The sequence below is a fragment of the Cervus elaphus genome, chromosome 28 (assembly GCF_910594005.1).
Source record: "Cervus elaphus chromosome 28, mCerEla1.1, whole genome shotgun sequence".
Classification (NCBI taxonomy): domain Eukaryota; kingdom Metazoa; phylum Chordata; class Mammalia; order Artiodactyla; family Cervidae; genus Cervus; species Cervus elaphus.
Window position 1 is genome coordinate 49,639,499 of NC_057842.1, and position 19,238 is coordinate 49,658,736.

General features: G+C 35.6%; 1 protein-coding gene across 14 annotated transcripts in view; it reads right to left on the minus strand.

The window, feature by feature from the left end:
* The window catches only part of GRIK2 (glutamate ionotropic receptor kainate type subunit 2), a 721,045-nt gene that overhangs the window by 350,212 nt on the left and 351,595 nt on the right, over positions 1-19,238 (minus strand). For all 14 annotated transcript variants that reach the window (XR_006338355.1, XM_043889993.1, XM_043889994.1 and 11 more), the window contains 2 exons: positions 17,356-17,409; positions 14,103-14,276 (listed from right to left, as the gene is read on the minus strand). Coding sequence is in view for 13 of the 14 variants with exons in the window: in XM_043889993.1 (XP_043745928.1) it covers positions 14,103-14,276; positions 17,356-17,409 (228 nt within the window). In the remaining variant the exon portion in view is untranslated. The remainder of the gene's footprint in view (positions 1-14,102; positions 14,277-17,355; positions 17,410-19,238) is intronic.

Consider the following 19,238-nt stretch of genomic DNA (forward strand, 5'->3'; position numbering starts at 1 on the left):
TGTTACTTCCTCCTTACCTTAGCTGCTTCCCCTCATCTCCCCATGAATGAGTCCTGTTGACATCACTCCAGATTTTAACTCAGATTCTATAATTTTATCTCTAGAGCTCAAACCTGAGCCCAAGTCATCAGCATCTTTCATCAGCAATGCTAACACAGATGTCTAACTCCTCCTACTTCAATGTCACACACAAGCCACAGGCATCACCTCAGTGCCTGAATCATATTACCACCTTCTCTTCGTTGAAGTCTTCCAGGGCTTCCACTGCAATTACATCAAAATCCAAACTCTCATGTCTTTTAATGACCTAACTGTTATGTGTCATGGCCACTTCTCCAAATCTTCTATCATTTGCCCTGTTACTTGAAATCACCCAGCTTACTGAAAGGTCGCCTTTCTTTTCCTCAAATACAACTTACTGTTTACATCTCAAGGAGTTTGCACTTATTTGTCCTTCTGCCTAGGATCTGCTTCTCAGAAATATCTGCATGGTTCCCTAGTTCTCATTATTTAGGCCTACCCCATACATCATCTCCTTCCAACACCCTAGCTAAAGAACTCTCTGCAACTTTCATCACTCCCTGCCCCCTTATCCTAACTTGTTTTCTTTTATGTATTCTCCACTTTGCCAAATAGAAGGTAAACTCCATCTTTATCTAGTTTATCACCATATTCCTATGTCAGTAACAGTGCCTGACACATAGCAGATTTTAAATAAATATTAGTTCAACTTTAAGAAAATATCATGCAAACATATACCATATGATCTTATTTCTAATAAAGTATGTACAACTTCACAGGAAAATTAAGAAATAAGTACAGGGATGGCCTCTTTTCCAAAGTAAGCAAAGCCAATATTTGGCCAGTTAATTAAGATGCTTGATTAAATATATACTTAAATATATAATTTAAAATTCATTTTTATGTAAAACATCTAACTATACATTTATCCCTAATATATCAAGGTAGAGTTGAGGTCATTTTCTTGATTGGAACCCCTTTTCTGATTTGCATGAACCCCAAATATAATGGATTATTCATGATTTCCAATTTTGGTTTCTTTTAATTGAAAATGCCCTTGTGTTTTATTATTTTAGGTTATATTTAATTGAATTATGTAATTAATAAGTACAGCAAGCATAAATTGGCTTTGGAAGAAACACTAATGACCTTTTTATGAATATCCAACTGTGGGAGGAAAACACAGAAGCAGAATTAGTTTCCAGGCTACTATGAACATCAGTTTATTTTAGCCAATAGATAGATAGAAATCTTTGGTTACTCCCCTGAATCAGTTAAGGGAAGGTAAGTTAAAAGAGCTTCCCACCCCAAAAACGCTGGTTGTCATTCTCTTTGCTTGGTGTGTTAATGATCAGGATATTTCAATTTTCTTCCATATATATATTTTAAGTTTACACACTCTTTACAGCATGCATAATCTATTTGATAAAAATTAAATAATGTTTAATATTCAAAATATTCATCAATACTTCTAAAAGTGAACAATATTAAAAGTGAGTAACACTTGTATTTATCTGATTGTGATTTTGATTGTTCAAATGTACTTAAATTTTAGTCTAGCAGGCTCTCAGACCTGGAAAACTGGGCATGATTTTTTGTCAGTTAAATTCATGTGCACCTGCCTTAGGGGCTAGAGAAGTTCATATTTGAAAAGCATTTCACAGTCTTTAATTTATCACTTATTCATTTCCCTTTTCCCTTTGATAAAGTAAAGGATTTGGAGAGAGGAATAAATATTTAAAGGCTGAGAATAGAGTCTGAAAAGTTGATTTTTAAAGGCAACATTTAGCAGGAGTAATATTTTCCTTGAAAACCAGGACCAGAATTCAAATTAACATCTCTTTTCCCAAGGCACATTCCCGGGACCTGAGATGTGTTTGCTGTACAGCCTCAGGCTATTCTGGCAGAACTGCTGAGAAACAGAGGCACTAAAAGATGCAGTGATTCTTTACTGATATTTGATATGACTTAACTTTTCTCACCTCCAGGGTTGTTCAGTCTAGATGGCCAAAAATGTTGGCTAGATCACATCCTTAGGATTGCAAACACCTACCCACAGAACTAGGATGTTTCCCTCTATTTCTGAGAAGGAAACTAAGGCATTACCTCAATAGGAAACAATATTGCGGCTTCTAACTTTCCACCAGGTCCTCCTCCCATTATCTCAAATTCTACAAGTCTGTAGACAACTCCATCCCCTTTCTAAGCCAACTTCCCCTACAGATGGCCCCATTTTTGTTTAAAACTCTATTTTCTCCCAGTCACCTAAGCTGAAAAGCTGAAAAGCTTTTTTTGTCTCCTTGTTCTCCTTACTGACCTCAGGAAGGCTTCCCCATTCACTTATTCCTTTAAAATCTCTATGCTCTACTTTTTAGTCACTATTATGACTTACAGCTTCCTGCCTAGCAACGCGGAAAGTCGCATGCACCTGCTCAGAGCCCCGAGATGAGCCTTTGGGAGAACAAGGTGGTGCGGGAAGAGCACAAGTTATCAAGTTAGAAAGGCCGACACCTGAGCGCAGTGAATTGGATAACATACTAGGCATATCTGAGCTCAGTTCCATCATCTATAAAGTGAAAAACAATGCTTATCTTGCATCACTTTGGTAAGAATCAGAGAGAGTGTGAGGCAAGCATATCTTTATACAATTACCACAAATGGCATAATGTTTAACAAAGAATGGGTACATAGCAAACATAAATATTACTCTTACTGCACAGTTCCATTCTAAAACATTTCATGACTTCCCATTCTCTTCTTCTACCGTGGCTCTCCCGCTCTCATCTAATCTTATCAAAGTGCTATTTGTGTTCAAATTCACATTCAAGATCCAGCGCAAGCACTAACTCACTCAAAACTCCCTTCTCAATCCCACCAAACTTCCAAAGACACCACTGTTACAGATTCTTACAACCAGGCAGCAGGTGTGGCCAGTACTTGTCCTGATGGAATAATGCTATGATAACTACTAATCTAGCTCTCCGTTGAATGATGGACATCAAATTCTCTTGGTATAGGTTTTCTGTTTCTGAGTAGATCCATGGAGTGACCCTTTAAAAGAAAGGTATTGAAGTAGATGATAGCCCACTCTGCACCATTTCTGTGGCAGCCACAGCAACTATTCATTTGGTTTTACAGAGACCACTCTTTTCTCCATTCCTTAATACTGAGGGTTTGAAAGTTGCTGGGAAGGAAGTGGGAACATTTGCAAAAGAGTCAAAGAAACTCCTAGGAGAAAAACAATCAAGACCACAATCTAGAATACCTCTGAGAGATGGAGGCTACGCTAGTGCGGTCAGATGAGAGGAAACACTTGCAGCTGAGAGACGCCACAGCCCAGGCAAGGCCTGGGAGCAGAACGACGGCTGGTGCCTACTGACGGGGCTATAAATTCAGCCAAGCTGGCAATACAGGCGGGTTCTCAGGTACAAGTTATTGCGTAAATTATAGAGTTAAGTACCTGAAAAGCTGAAAGTGGGAAGGCAGGCCAAGCTGAGAATGACCATGAGCCCTAGTTCCAGAGGTGAGTGACCAGACAGGATGGGGACAGACTACTGGCAAAAATAGCCCCTAACACATGGGGCGATAGACACATGAGCGAATAGAGATGATCATCTGCCAGCCTCATTTTCAGCAGAAATACAAAGACCGCAAGACAGCAGCAGCGCCAGGACGGCTCTACGACTTTCTGCAGTGCCTCAAACGGGGTGGCAGCCATGGAATTCCCCAGGGAACAGGGCACATGTGAGTGGTGCGTCCTACACTGGAGCCTGTGGCTCCATCAAGATTGATCGACCTGATCCTGAACTCATCACAAGATGGTAGTTTTTAAAACAATGTCCAGTGAGGGGACTGCAAAGAAAGGCAACACTTCTTCCTGTTAACTTGGGTATATAACACTTCTGAAGCTGTGATTTTATGTGAAGTTTGAATTACATCCTTAACACAAGGTAAATTAACTCCCTTCCAAACACACTATTTTCTGAAAAATATTCCTTATTATATGTCAGCATTTTTTTTAAATTATTTAAGGCTATATTTTACTTCTCTTACTTAGTTGATAATTCCTCAGGTGCATACATCATGTAATATATAATACATATGAATATATACATTTTCTTATCATCCACATGATTTATTAACACAAATCACATATAGTAGGTATGCAATAACTATTTGGAGAATGTATCAGTGAGTAACGATATACAGGACTTTTCATGAAGGATCAATTTGGTATCATTTCAACATCTGTGTCTGTTTAATAATTTCACTTTTCCCTTCTGGTTCAATTTGGTCACAGGGTATTCTGAAGATTAATGAATAAAATATTTATGAATTCTTTTAGAAAGGCAAATGAAAGATCAACATAATATTTCCTCTCTGCATAATAGAGCAAGAGAATTCCTAATATCCCTTAGGCAAATTCACCCTAAAACTCTTCATTTCATTTTGTCTGAAATATTCTTTTGATTTATTAATGTTGATTTAAAGAGCTGGCTAGGCATATCTTAGAAATTAGTGCATCAGAGTAGATCTTTGACCATTTCTTAGGCTTTTATATCACAAAACTGTATGGACTACACTTTAAAAAAAAACTTTCTAATTTAAACACAAGTACTTAGGTAGCAGTGAGATGAAATGAACATCAATAATTTGGTAGAAAAACTGGTGATGATTCATGTCATTCATTCATTTCATCCAGAGCATCAAAGTAAGCAACTACCTACTCTTAGAATTTTTTTCAAAGTAGTATTTAGACTTTTTGTTTGTTGTTTTAGCCACTAAGTCCTGTCCAATTCTCTGTGATCCCATAGGGATTTCCCAGGCAAGAATACTGAAGTGGGTTGCCATTTCCTTCTCCAGGGGATCTTCCCAACCCAGGATCAAATCCCCAGGATCAAATGTCTCCTGCATTGGCAGGTGGATTCTTTACCACTAACCGACCAGGGAAGCTGCTAGTATTTACACAGTTGAATCCTAATTCAATTGTTATATATGTACAAACAGAGAATCAATAGACTTTGAGGATGTAAGTTTTACCCTGAATAGAAACAGCACTTATGTTAAAGTGCAGAGATAGTATTTGCTTTGAAGTAAACAAATAACATTTTTGGAGGATTTACTATGTAATAGACACTGTCTTTGAGCAGTATAAAAGTTATGTATTTACTTTTCATAGTGATTCTCTGATGTAGGCATTACTGTTTGCTTTAAATAGATGAGGTAACTGAGGCTCAAAGATGCTAAATGATTAGCAGAAGCTTACAAAGGAAGATTTAATAAGCAGACCTTGGTATCAATAGACAGATGATTCTGATTCCAAAAATTTTGTCCTAAAATGAGAACAGAAGTGATTTCATAGCCTTCCATAATTGGCATAAAAATCTCAAGTAAAAACCCATCCTTTAATTCTGTGCTCGACAAGCCATCTTCTCAACCTAAAAAAGAAGTGACCTGACATAGGAAATAAGTGACACATACAATTTCATAAACTTCTAACTAGATATTAAAACCTGTTAAATAAAGGTATATCATTCAAATAGAATGTTTCAAATGATCACAATTGGGCTCATTTTTTTTAAAAAAGATTAGTAGATTCTAGTACTAAGGAGATTCCGTGTGAATGCTTCTCAAGGTTTCCATGCCCCTTAACCATCCAACACACACACACACACACAAACCACATATCTATTACAGGGGTACTGCACACAGGAGGTAACAAAAGATGCTGAAATAATATGATTGAATTAATTAAGCTATAAGCACTGTATCAAAATTTGTTTTATATTTGTAAGGCATTGAGATTTTAAGAGGAGGCAATAATACAGCCTATACTTATAAAAAGTTGGATAAGTTTACAATATTTTTCTGTGTTAATTCATTATCTCTTCGATCCTTAGGACAACACACTAACATTTATTATTTCTATTTGACAAGTGAGGCTCAAAGAGGTTAATTAAGTAACTTGCTTAAAATAACAGTATTAGATAGGGTTAGAAATTGGATTCAGATGTTGGCCTCTGTTCTCTCTTGGTTTAATCTATTTGTGAAGGAAATGAAAGGGTTTAATAGACCAACTACATCACCTCAACCCAAAGTGGTATGAAGCACTATATATTAAAGTTTATGAATAAGCAATACATGTGACATTCTTCTCTGGTTTTGAATTAATCATGCCTAACCTTTAGCTCTGGGCTTCTCTGGTGGCTCAGCTGGTAAAGAATCTGCCTGCAGTGCAGGAGACCTGGGTTCAATCCCTAAGTTGTGACGATCTCCTGGAGAAGGGAATGGCAACCCATTTCAATATTCCTGCCTGGAGAATTCCATGGACAGAGGAGTCTGACGGGTACAGTCTACAGGGTCACAAAGAGTCAGAGACGACTGAGTGACTCACACACACACACACACACACACACACACACACAACTTTCACCTCTGGATGTTTAAGGATTCTTTTATATGCTTCTGACTATAGTCTTGGGATGTTCCTTTGTATATAATCTACTATTCTATGTATCAGTTCAGTTCAGTTCAGTTCAGTCGCTCAGTCGTGTCCGACTGTTTGTGACCGCATGAATCTCAGCACGCCAGGCCTCCCTGTCTATCACAAACTCCCGGAGTTTACTCAAACACATGTCCATCGAGTTGGTGACGCCATCCAGCCATCTCAGATCTGCTTGGAAGTTTTTTTTTTTTTTAAATTTCAAGGTTACATTCATTGCTTCAATTCTATCCTGATGATCAGTACAATGTGGAGTCTGAAATCTCAGAATGTTGCAATTTCCAGACTCTGAAATGTTGAACGTTGCCCTCTTGTCAGAAAATTGGCCATCAACTTCTCTAGGTATTCTTGTCATTGACTATCACTTGAGGGACCCTCATTTTGAACAAATGAGGGTTTGTTCAAACCCTCATTTAGACTTTTGTTTAAATATACTTCCTCATACCCTCTGTGATTGTTTACATACATAAGTAACTATGGAGCTATTAAATATACAATAAAGAGCTGAGGAAAACTGTGAACAGAAATGTATTAATCCTTTACAAGTTTGTAGTACATCATCTGAGATCAATGCTTTGAAGATAAATTTTAATTTTCAGGATAGCAAGTCTTTTGATTCAACCTTACTTTTTCCAAGTGGAAAGTTTTAAAATTGACCTAAAAAATAACACGACTATGAAGGAAGTGCACTACTGCCATCTTTCATGTAAAAAACAGTTGCTTAAAATGGAAACTTCATCTCTTTATCAGCTTTATATAAATGCTGATTACTTAATCTGCCGATGAACTAAGGCAATTAGATGGAATCTTCCATGTTAATGGAACAATGGAGGTTGCCAAGTCATCTCAATTATTTATATTCAGATTCAACTTGCAGCTTAGTACATCAAGGAAGATTAATAGATATATAAAGTGAAGACATACAAGACCATTCTCTTATTCATGCCACATACTCATGTTCTTTTACCATTCATTAAATCAGTCATATACAAATGTAAATAAGTGTTGCGCTTATGACTTCATTACATACCCTGAAACATCTTATGGAAATATTTTCTGCCATATTCATTTATAATACAGACCACAAAACATTTCTTCTGTGGTAAAGAACAGAGTGAAAATACCACTTATGCAAATCAACTTTGTGAAATGTTACACATTTTCAGCAAAATGCTAAGGAGTTATCTAAAGTCCCTGGTAAATATGTATATTTGTCCTTGCTGTCACAAAATAGTGTGGAAAACAAGGGATTTTAACAAGAACTTGAAAGAGAATTTAGGAAGTAGAACAACTAAAGAAATACCAAATCGGTTTGAAATTAAAAATTAAAGTTGGAATATGATTTTTGTACTCATAAAGATACGAGATGTGATCAGTAAGACATCCACAGTCTTTTGATTTTGTCAGTTCCCTAAGTTCTTTGAGGAAAGAGAAGTACTGACTTCATTACCACCCTGAGTTCCTGGTATAAAATCCAGAGTATTGAGTACAACATACTCATGAATAAAGCTGATCAAAGAAAGGATAATTAATTCATTATTGTGTTACTTTTTATACTTTTGATGTTGTAGTGGCATATGAAATAAAACCACCCTTTTCAAAATGTCCTTATTGATTAAAAAATGGCAAGGTAGTTTGACCCATTATCTGGCAAAGTCCTGTATTTATTCTCATTTCAACTGAATCAAATAAAGTAGCTACAGCTAATTAAGACAAGCACACAACAGCTAAGGCAGACTGTAATTCTAGCAGCAAATGACAGCCTGCCCTTCATCCTTTATTTCTCTGCAGTACTATTTTCATTGACTTTTCTAAAGGTAAACCTTTGTACAGTAACAGAGTGGTCACTTGTGCCCCCTTATTTCATGAGCTAACTCCCTGCTGTGAATGTATATGCAGGACATTATGTTTTAAGTTAATCAAATGATGAAAGAAATAATAGTTTATGGATCATGGTCTGTTTTTATAAAGAAATAATGTTTAGTTAGGAGGACACTGGAATTTAAATACATAAAGACTCACCTCCCTTATAAATATTCTCCCTTCTTTTGTAAAAGAGAATGGGAACTACTCTAACTCACTAAATTTTCACTATTTAATCAAAAGCACTTCTAATTTTTTGTCTTTTCAGGTACTATTCTAACAATCGAGACTAGCCTAATTGGATTTTCTAAGTGATTATATAGCTTGATAATAAAATACTTGTAGGTAGATTAAAAAAATGCTCTCCAGAACACATTTGGGGAAATGATTAGAATAGGCATGCAGCATGATTAAAACAAATTAACCCACACATTTATTCAGGCAGGCAGTCATCCTTCATGATGAGCTCCCTGCTTTGCATTGGTTATTGAACTTAATCTAGGGCCTTCAGGAATGACAGACAAAACCTAATTCTTGCCTTGAAACAGCCTACAATCTATTGAGAAAGGGGCATGAAAACAAATGAAAGTCCCAGAGTTAAATTTTAACATGGAGTTGTATATCAAGTGCATAAATAAAGGTGCACATGTTTGAAATATCTAGAGGACTCAGAGCAAATTCACAGAAAATGCTACGTAAGTCCTGAAAATTATAGCACGAGTAGGAATGTGCCAGACATTCAAACAGGGGTAAGTGGTTCAGACAATGAGGATATTCTGTACTGAACTGGGGAGGTGTATCAGCGCTGCTGATTCAGCCAGGGTGGGATGGTGAGACAGAAGAGCAGAGAGTAGGCAAACATGAGGCTGGACAAATAGCAGAAGCCACATCATAGAAGGTCTTAAGGCTTGGCAAATGAGCTAAAATTTCACCTAACAAATGACACGGAGTTACAGGTAATGTTTTGGTAAGATCACACTAGGAAAAAGGTAAGTGTAGGAGAGATGTTAGGAGTGGGATTCAGTGAGGAGACTACTCCAACAGCTAAGGGAGAGACCATGGGGTCCTTAGTCAAGGCATAGCTCCAGGGGTGGAAAGAGAATACAGTTAAGAAAGATATTGATACAATAAATTTGATAGTGTTTGATTGTTGGATGGATGTGTAGAGAGGAGAAAGAAAATGAAGAAGTAAATATCTAAGAGTTTCAATTTCCAAAACCAGTAACCTCCCTATAGTAATTTGAATGAGAAAGCCAATCAACAGTCATTACTGATAATGTGTTGCAAATCTACCTTGTCAAGGAACACATGTAGTATTATATATCAACATAAGAATGGTATTTGTAAACTACCTGGATTACGGCTTTGTTAATTATTAAGATTCATGGCATATTCATGAGGGAGGGGGCATGCGTATACCTAATGCCAATTCATGCTGATGTAAGGCAAAAACCATCACAGTATTGTAAAGTAATTATCCTCTAGTTAAGAAAAAAAAAGAAAAAAGATGCAAGGCATATTGGGAGCACTGGGAAGGAGTTCCAGGATATAGCTGAACTTAAAATTTACCTTTCTAGATTTCATTCTCTTAAACTAAGATTGCTGGAAACTCAATAAATCAATGGTGAATGCAACCACTGTCAAACTCTAATGAGTTCAAAAAAGTGAATTCCCACCCTATGGTAATTGTGCCTGGGAAAGTAGACATCTGGTCAGAAGATGGGGTGAAATGCCATTTGATTATGGGGTAAAGGACAGTAATAATATTCACTGAAGGGGGCTTCCCCACTCCCAAGGGCATGGATATGTAAAATAATTAATAAAGGATGAGCAGTAGAGAAAGGGTTTTACAATGAGGGTTCATGTCTGTGATGCTCAATTGCATCTGACTCTGCAACTCCATGGACTGTAGCCTGCCAGGCCCCGCTGTCCATGGGATTCTCCAAGGAGATGGTAGCCATGTCCTTTAGTGAAGATCTGAAAGCACTACTTGGATGGCAGTGTGTGGCCTGGGGAAGAGTGGAAGAAAGGTGACAGGAGTTAAAAGCAAAACTCTTCTCTGTGTGAAGGAAGAGGGTTGGGCTTCCTTCCTTCCTGATGAGATCAGGCTTGGGTGTACTATGCGACTTGGTTTCCTGACTGGGTTTAGACCAAATAAAGATAAGAATTCTACTGAGCTGCTACTAACATTAATATCTTTAATATGATGCTCCCAAACCACTGAAGAAGGAACTACAACTATGGGAGAGATAGTCTTGTATTCAAGTCACTTAGCAGATAAACACTTAGCCCAGGGGTCAATTAAGGTGATAAGTCAACTAGAAAAATTCTTATGAATCTCATTCATTGTTCCTTTTTATAGCTCAAATATAAAGAAAGTGAAAGTCTAAGCACTGTGATCTTACATAGTGACAAATGACTATGATGCTGATAATAATGGGTCTTGGTCCAACTCTAGGAATTTTGCTGATTATCTATTTCTTTATGGCACCATAAGGGAAAAAAAAGAACAAGGGATATATAAACACTGAGATCTCATGAATTGACTAACGGGAATGTCGCCAACTTTACAATGCTAGGCTATAATTCTTCTCTTTTCTAACTAGAATCCTCTTAATTTCCTTACTCTGTTCACAGAGGAAATAGCTTATTAATTTCTTTTCCTTAAATAACTAGGACAATACTTACAATATAAACTTAAATGGAAAAGAAAGAGAATACTCATAACAAGGTATAAGTACACCAACATTTTTATACAGATCTCATACTGGTTTTATTTTTTAATAAGCCTGTACTATTTATAATTAATTAATTTTATATAATAAAATATCTTACATATAATATTTTATATTAAATAATACTATATAATGAAAATATTTTAAAAGATAATATCAATTTTCCAAAAGGAAAACTGTAAAAAATGTCACCAGTCTGCATCCATTTTAAAAGGTCTTTGACAGCAAATTTTATGTTTATTTCCAAAATACTTTGTTTTCCATGTTCTATTTATAAATATAATAACATAAATAGCTGGTAGACATTTTTAGGTAAAAAATATTCAAAAAGTGCTCATATAGGGAAATTTATCTTCAGTCATTCATTTAAAAAATGTTCTCCTATAAGCCTTCTGATGAAACTTATATTTTCCAGAAACTCAAATAAAAATATATAAATAAAGAGGCAATTATTTCTTATAATTTCTTTTTTTCTTATTTAAGATCTATTTGAAAAGTTATTTCACAACTACAACAAAGAACAGAGTGTTGGCATTAAAAATTCTCCTGAAGATGTCAATAACTATGGATTATATACAATGCCCAGATTTCTCAATAAATAGGCTAATCATTTTCTCATAAAAGCATTTTTGTTCTATCAGTTATCCACTCCCACTAAATTACTTGTCAGTACAGAAGAAGGGCAGAACTGAGGGATGGACTAGAAAGAAGAAACCAAACAGCATTCATCCTAATACTCTTGTCTTTTTGATCCATTTTATGAAAATTAATTCTCTCCGAGAGCCCCTACCTTTCTAGATGAGAAATTAATTTACCTTCCTTTGAATTTATCTCTTTCAATAGTCTACTTAAGTTATTAGAATTTTCAGGGGATGACATGTAGCATCATACAGGAATCATACAGAAATAAAGAGAGTACAAAAGTAAGGCTGGATAATTTTTCTGATTCTGATATATAAAACAGGATACTGATCCTTGGACACATCAGTGGAAGTCTTAAAGCATGAAAGTGTTAAAACCATCATGATACTTATTAATATACTCTTCCTAAAACCATTCGACAACGTTTTGAATAACAAATACCAAAATCCATCTTGAAATTAAAGAAAGGGAAAGAGATTTAGAAAGCATATATGGAAAAATATATACATGATTAAAATAATTTAAAAGATAGTACATATTTTAATTTTTAAAAGTAACATTGTCTGCTGCTGCTGCTGAGTCACGTCAGTCGTGTCCGACTCTGTGTGACCCCATAGACGGCAGCCCACCAGGCCCCCCGGTCCCTGGGATTCTCCAGGCAAGAACACTGGAGTGGGTTGCCATTTCCTTCTCCAATGCATGAAAGTGAAAAGTGAAAGTGAAGTCGCTCAGTTGTGTCCGACTCTTCGCGACCCCGTGGACTGCAGCCTACCAGGCTCCTCTGCCCACGGGATTTTCCAGGCAAGAGTACTGGAGTGGGGTGCCATTGTCTACTAGGTGCCAAAAGTTTGATTCACCATCTTCAAACTGGGGATAAACTATAATATTTGTAATTAATTCTTACTTGTATTTTATTTTTAATCTGGATGTACTTCAGAGGAAAAATAAAATACCTTCATTTTTAGGTTATATATTTTCCTCCCAATAAAGTCTCTCAAATATACCTTAAGATAAAACTAAAATACTAGAACTAGTCAATCACCTATTTTTATACAAAGGAGTAAAATTCCCTTCATATTATTTTCTTTTAGATTAATGTGGATATAAGACATTTTCCAATTCTAGTAGTTTATTTATTTTCACAGTCTCTGTGAAGACAGTTTGTATTACTAAATCTCCTTCGAAAGGAAAAGAAATAACAAATTTTCCCTTATTTTGCTACAACATTAAAAACATACTTTGAAGCCCCGTTGAAACAATTAATGGGAACATTGCAATTATATAGAAAAGGCTTTTCCACACATCAGGATAGAGGATGTTTCTGCTTATAAAGTTTCCATTTAGAAAGATACTTTTTAATGACCTAGGAAATATAAATATTGCCAAAGTACTGAGCAATTTCCTAAATTACAGCAGTAACTTTGTCTAAAGAACATAGATTGATGAGAATTTATCAGACATTTATAACTTGTTAAATAGTACAGTATAAACTTACTTGGTCCTATAAGGTAGCAAATAGCTACATTTGGCTATTGAGAACCTGACATGTGACTAGTCAGAACTAATACATAAAGGGCCAAGTACAAACCAACTTTCAAAGACTTAGTAGAAAAAAAGAATGTAAAATATCTCACTCATAATTTTATATTGATTGTATAAACAATGACATTTTTGGTATAATGGGTTAAATAAAATGAATTAATAATATTGAAATTTATCTTTTGTGTATGCTTTTAAACATAGCTATGAGAAAATTTGAAATTATGTACATACATTGCATTAGATTTTCATTGGCAGAACTGGTATAAGCAACTAGTTATGGAAGAATATATCCTTTCATGGTTTATGCATTAATGTAGATTTTAGGTTTAAAACTAAGACTTGAAAATAACAAGTGAGAGTATTGGTTAATCTGGAAACTTAAAGGGTAAGTTCAGGGGAAAATTTTGTCATTTATATGATATCAGATACCAGAAACCAACATGATGAACAGTAATCATATATTGGTAGTTAAGATCAGAAGGATGACTTTCAGGTTAATATCTTCTTTTCAAGTCTCTAATTTATCCTATATATGGACTAACTAACTAGAGAAATCCCTTTCATTGTAGTATTCTAATAGTAGTTGTAATGCTTTTTGAGATACGTGGATAAAAGTCTAAATTGCCATGTAAAATTGATTTAGATCATTTTTGTTAATAGAATTATTTGCAATTGTGCTTCTGATAGCATGCCTTTAACACTGATAACTAAACAAAAGTTTGGATCCAGAGGATTCAATAATTTATGTAATGTTACTTTGAATTACACAAACTTATCTTTAAAGTAGGTATTCATACCGTCATAAATCCATCCAGCAAACCTGAATCGGGTTTCGGAGGTGCCTGCAACCGTTCCATGGACCACTTTTCAATGATGGAGGAGACTTGTGTATTTTCTGTATTTAATATTCTGAACCCTGTCATGTTAACACCACTGTATCGATAGGGTTCCACATCAAGAGCAAACAGGTCCTAAAAGACAAATTTCTTTGTGTTAGTATCAACAGAAAATATTCATAGGCAAGTATAATTGAAATAGTCATGTATTCTTGCTCCCCTTAGGATAGTTAACACCACTGTGTCTCAAATGATGCTTAACGTCACAAATCACCAAGACTCAAATACACTTATTGTCATGTTTTGTCAATGTAAATATATATATATATACTCTACTTAAACATGTACATATATATATATTATTCCAATTCCACCAATGGAACAATAGGCTTTTCTACAAACTTCCTTTAAAGTTTGCATAAGGTTTCTTCTCTATGTTAAGGATAGCTTGCCCTTAAATTTTATGCATTTGTGTTTACATTTACTGACTATAAGTATTTTTCCACATCTTGCTTCTTTGATTATTGCCATTTTTGTGTTTTTTGCCTTGCCTTTTATTTTTAAGAAATAAATTATGATATACAGCTTCTAGCTTATTATATCAAAGTTGAGGGGAAAAAAGTCACCAAAACTGGCCTTATTGGTTACAGAACTCTGATAGTTCCACTCTACTCAGCAACTCCCCTACAAATAACCTTTTAGATTGTGGTTGTCCTTTCCACTCTCTATACAGTGAATGCTCTGGATTTGCCCTTTGGTTTCCCCAGGAGATAAAAGGAGGTTAAAGCTGTCAGGGCAGTCAGATATCACTAGAACATTCAAGATGTGGGACTTCTGCGCTCTTTGAGTTAGCATTAGTAATCCTTGGATATTGAGGACAACAACGAGAACCACTGAGTATTAGGCAGGACAAGATCAATGCCATCGGGCCTGGGTTGGGCATAGCTTGCCTTAGACCCAGACAACTGTACAGACCAGATGAAGTGAAGTGAAGTGAAAGTCGCTCAGTCATGTCCGACTCTTTGCGATCCCATGGACTATACAGTCCACAGAATTCTCCAGGCCAGAATACTGGAGTGGGTAGCGTTCCCTTCTCCAGGGGATCTTCCCAACCCGGGATTGAACCCTGGTCTCCCATATTGCGGGTGGATTCTTTACGAGCTGAGCCACAAAGGAAGCCCTAGACTAGGTATAGGAACTAAATTCAGTGGAGAGAAGCTGACACTGGCCTAACTTCTGCTCTGTGCTGTGAAAAAACATAAGGAACTTTCAGGTTTTTAATTTTCAAAGTTTGAAGTCTAGCCAAGGAGAATTTCTCTCTCTTTGACTATATATACATATGGCTATATATATAGACACACACACAGCAATGCAATATATGCTAAGGGGCAAAGGAGCGCAAGTGCAAGCAGTCAGAAGCAAGACAAATGATTTTCAACTTTTATAGTCAGGAACAGCTTCATAGAGCAGATGGGATCTGAGCTTCCACTAAAGAATGGCCATGCTTTTGATAGGCAAAAGGAGACCAAATGTCAGTAGAGACACAAAAATTAGAAAATATAAAAGCTACTCAGGAGACTAAACCATTTTGGCTATAAGAGAATTCATGAAGGAGAACAGCAACAAAAGAAAGTAGGGAAGTTAGGTTAGAATCAAACTATAGAAGGCCTTCAATTATAGGCTAATGAGTTCTATATATACTAGGGGTTTTTTTCCATTTTTTTTTCCTTTTTAAGAGATACTTTTGATTTCCCAAAATCTTATGATTATAGCATAACTGAGTTGCAAAGCATTGAAATATAATTTGCTGACAAGTGAAGGCTCCTACTTATTCTCCATCAGCCCATGACTAAGTTTCCCATGGGCTGCAAAAAGCCACCTGGTAAGAAGTAATAAAGAGGTATAGCAAAGTTAACCTTAGTATTTACCAGTAAAATACAACCTACTGTATGAAGCATCTTTATTGGAGAAGAATTATTTTTATAAGAAGCTATTGTGATCAACTAAATTTTAATAATTTGTTCTGATAAATTTAAAACTCCTAAAAGCAAGAAGATCAACTGGAAAACTTTTGAGTTAACAATGAAAGAGTACTGGTGAGACTGGTCATTGCAAGAAGATGCATACTAGAGACACTACCCTAAGCCTGGCATGCTGCCGCCCATGGGGTAGCAAAGAGTCTAACATGACTGAGTGACTGAACTGAACTGAACTGAACTGAGAGACCCGACAGAGGAAAAATCAGTAGAACTTGTTGGGGATACAGGAGTCAAAGATAATGGAACTTTTGAAGAATTCAGAAGATGAGTCAATTGAGAGGACCAATGCATTAAGGTTTAAATAACTTGAAATTATATTAAAGCCACAACAATTAGAAATGCTCTGTAATGCAGCAATATACAACAATTCAGGAATGTTACAGATGGGCATTTAGATCTCAGCTGAACAAAGGGAGTGATTAAAGCTATAAATACATACCACTTTTGAAGAAAATAATCAAAGAGGATAAAAGAAAATAAGATACAGGCCCAAACTTGGAGACACTCTCCTACTGGGAGGTGGGCAGGAGAGAACTAGTGGCAGAGACAGACACCAGTTTCACAATGAATGGCAAACTAGGGCAATGTGTTGGTAAGAAATAGAGCAAAGGGTAAGTAGGCTTGATAAAAAACAAAAGTCAGGTTTGCATGCACATTAAGAAAAAACTGTAGTGAGTATTAAAGACAAAAGATAAAGGTAACATTCAATTTGCTATTTGCAAATTAGATCATATATACTTAAAAAATCCAACTTAACATATGCAAAAACAAAATAGAAATTTAATCTACTAAAGGAGCAGCTTAAATAAATGTGATTTTTGTTAAGTCAATAGAGGTAACAAGATAAGAATTTATGCTTTTCTAAAACATTGATTTCTCAGCAAACTAATCTTAAAATTCATGATGTTCTGAAAGTCTTCTAAGCAATATAAAAGACACATTATTTTGAATTGATATCTGAAATTATATTATTTTAAAATCAACAGCTTCCCACCAAGAATCATTAGTTATCTGTGATGATAATTCCTCTTGGGTTTTATAAAAATAAAATAAATTCTAACTATAAAAGTGCTGCCATTATATTACTTCTTCCCACTCAAAGCCCATTTTTCAGCCTGAAATTCATTATAAGAAACTTTAGAGCATTATGTTTATATTTTTCATGAATTACTTACCAGTGTGGTAAAGATGTAATGGTAGTATTCTGTCATCATTCCCATAGCTAATGCCTAAGAAGTAAAAAATAAAATAAATATTAAGATATTAACACTGAAGGTACACATTACATGAAATACCTTATGTCAATAAGACAAATGAGAAGAAAATAGTTAATATGTAATGAAGAATCAGTATATAATATTCAGTTTACATTAAAATTGGGTCAAAGTAAATCTTTTTTCCATAGTTAAAGAAGATTAGTGGTTAGGAAGGAATTTCTGAAACAGTTCTCTTGATAAAAAAAGCTATTAGTTGAATGTTTGCAATTGTAAGGCTTATAGCTTTACATATTAAAAGAGGCATTAAATTTGAAACAAAACCTGAAATTAGCACATCCTAGTTCATTATATTCGTAATGTCCCTACTACAAATACCATAATAAGGAACACGTTTTATTTTGTTGAAAAGTGTCACTCAGTTAGAAAAAGTGTTCCAAAGTACAATACCAACAACTTTTTTTGAGCATTTTAGACATTCTCTTAGTATTAATGGAGGAAATGTAAATCACCACTGTCCAGATAAGTGTTTTTTGCTTTTTATTAATAGACCAACTGAAATTTACTATGTTTTATTTTCACACCTCTACAGCCCTCATCAATTTTAGACCATCAGTCCTAAAACAAGGGCTTTTGGAGCAGAACTTCCAGTCATAAGAAGCCTCATTTCCTCTCTGAAAATAGAGTATGCATTTGAAATAGCTGTTTATCAATGAACAGTATTTGGTGATGATAGCTGAAAAATGATGCATTTTTGAGCTGAATGAAGAGCTCTTAGTAAACAAGTATTCTCAGGTACATCAAATACTCTTCTACAAACAACTAACCAAATTGGTTTACTAAGTGGCTGCCCCAGCTACATCCTCTGTATTCCATGTTCATAGGTAGGTATTAACCAGTTAGGTCTAATAAAATTTGTGTTTCTACAAATTAACATCTATCAGTCAAGAAGATGGATGTTTTTTGAAAAATTTGGGGGACATGTAAAATGTACTTTTTAAAAAGGGAGAAACATTTGTTAGTGAAAGTTGGCATTAAAGAATTGAGCAGAGGAAAGGAATTTAGAAAGTGTGATATTGTAATTTATAATAAGAAAATATGTATTTAGTCTTCATCTCCACTTCTGGCACAGAGCTCCAGAAACTCTTGGAATTTCCCAAACGATAAAAGCAATGGGGACAACTTTTGTTATTATAGTCGGTCTCTTTTCTTCATTTCCTGAAGTTACTTCAGAGCCATAAAAGTGAAATGAATGCCTTGTTATTTTTGACAAGCACCTTTAAACCACAACTGAGTTTATGTGAAAAGAGGTGATTTGGGGAAATCCCCTGAAGATTGCAGGGGCGGGAGAGGGGGTGCTGATTGTCAGGAAAGCAACCTTGTTAAAGGAAAGTTGGAACTTTCGGTCTAACCCCCTCTACCCCCTGAACTCTTGGAAGGGAAGAGGGGCTGGAGATAGAGTTCCATCATCTCAAGCCAATGATTCAATCAGTGATGCCTATGTACTGAAGCCTCCATAAAAACCTAAAGGAGGGGATCTGGAGAGCTTCCACATTGATGAACATGTGACCATGCTAGGAGAGTAGATTATTCAGACGGGGCATGGAAGCTCTTTTCCCTCTCCCCATATTTTGACATATGCACCTTTTCTATCTGCTTGTTACTGAGTTATATCCTTTCATAATAAACCGGGAATCTGGTAAGAAAAATGTTTCTCTGAGTTCTGTGAGCTGCTCTAGCAAGTTAAACAAACCTAAGGAGGGGATTGTAGAAATGTCCAATCTATAGCCAGTGGGTTAGAAGCATAGATGATAACCTGGATTTGTGGTTGGCATCTGAGGTGG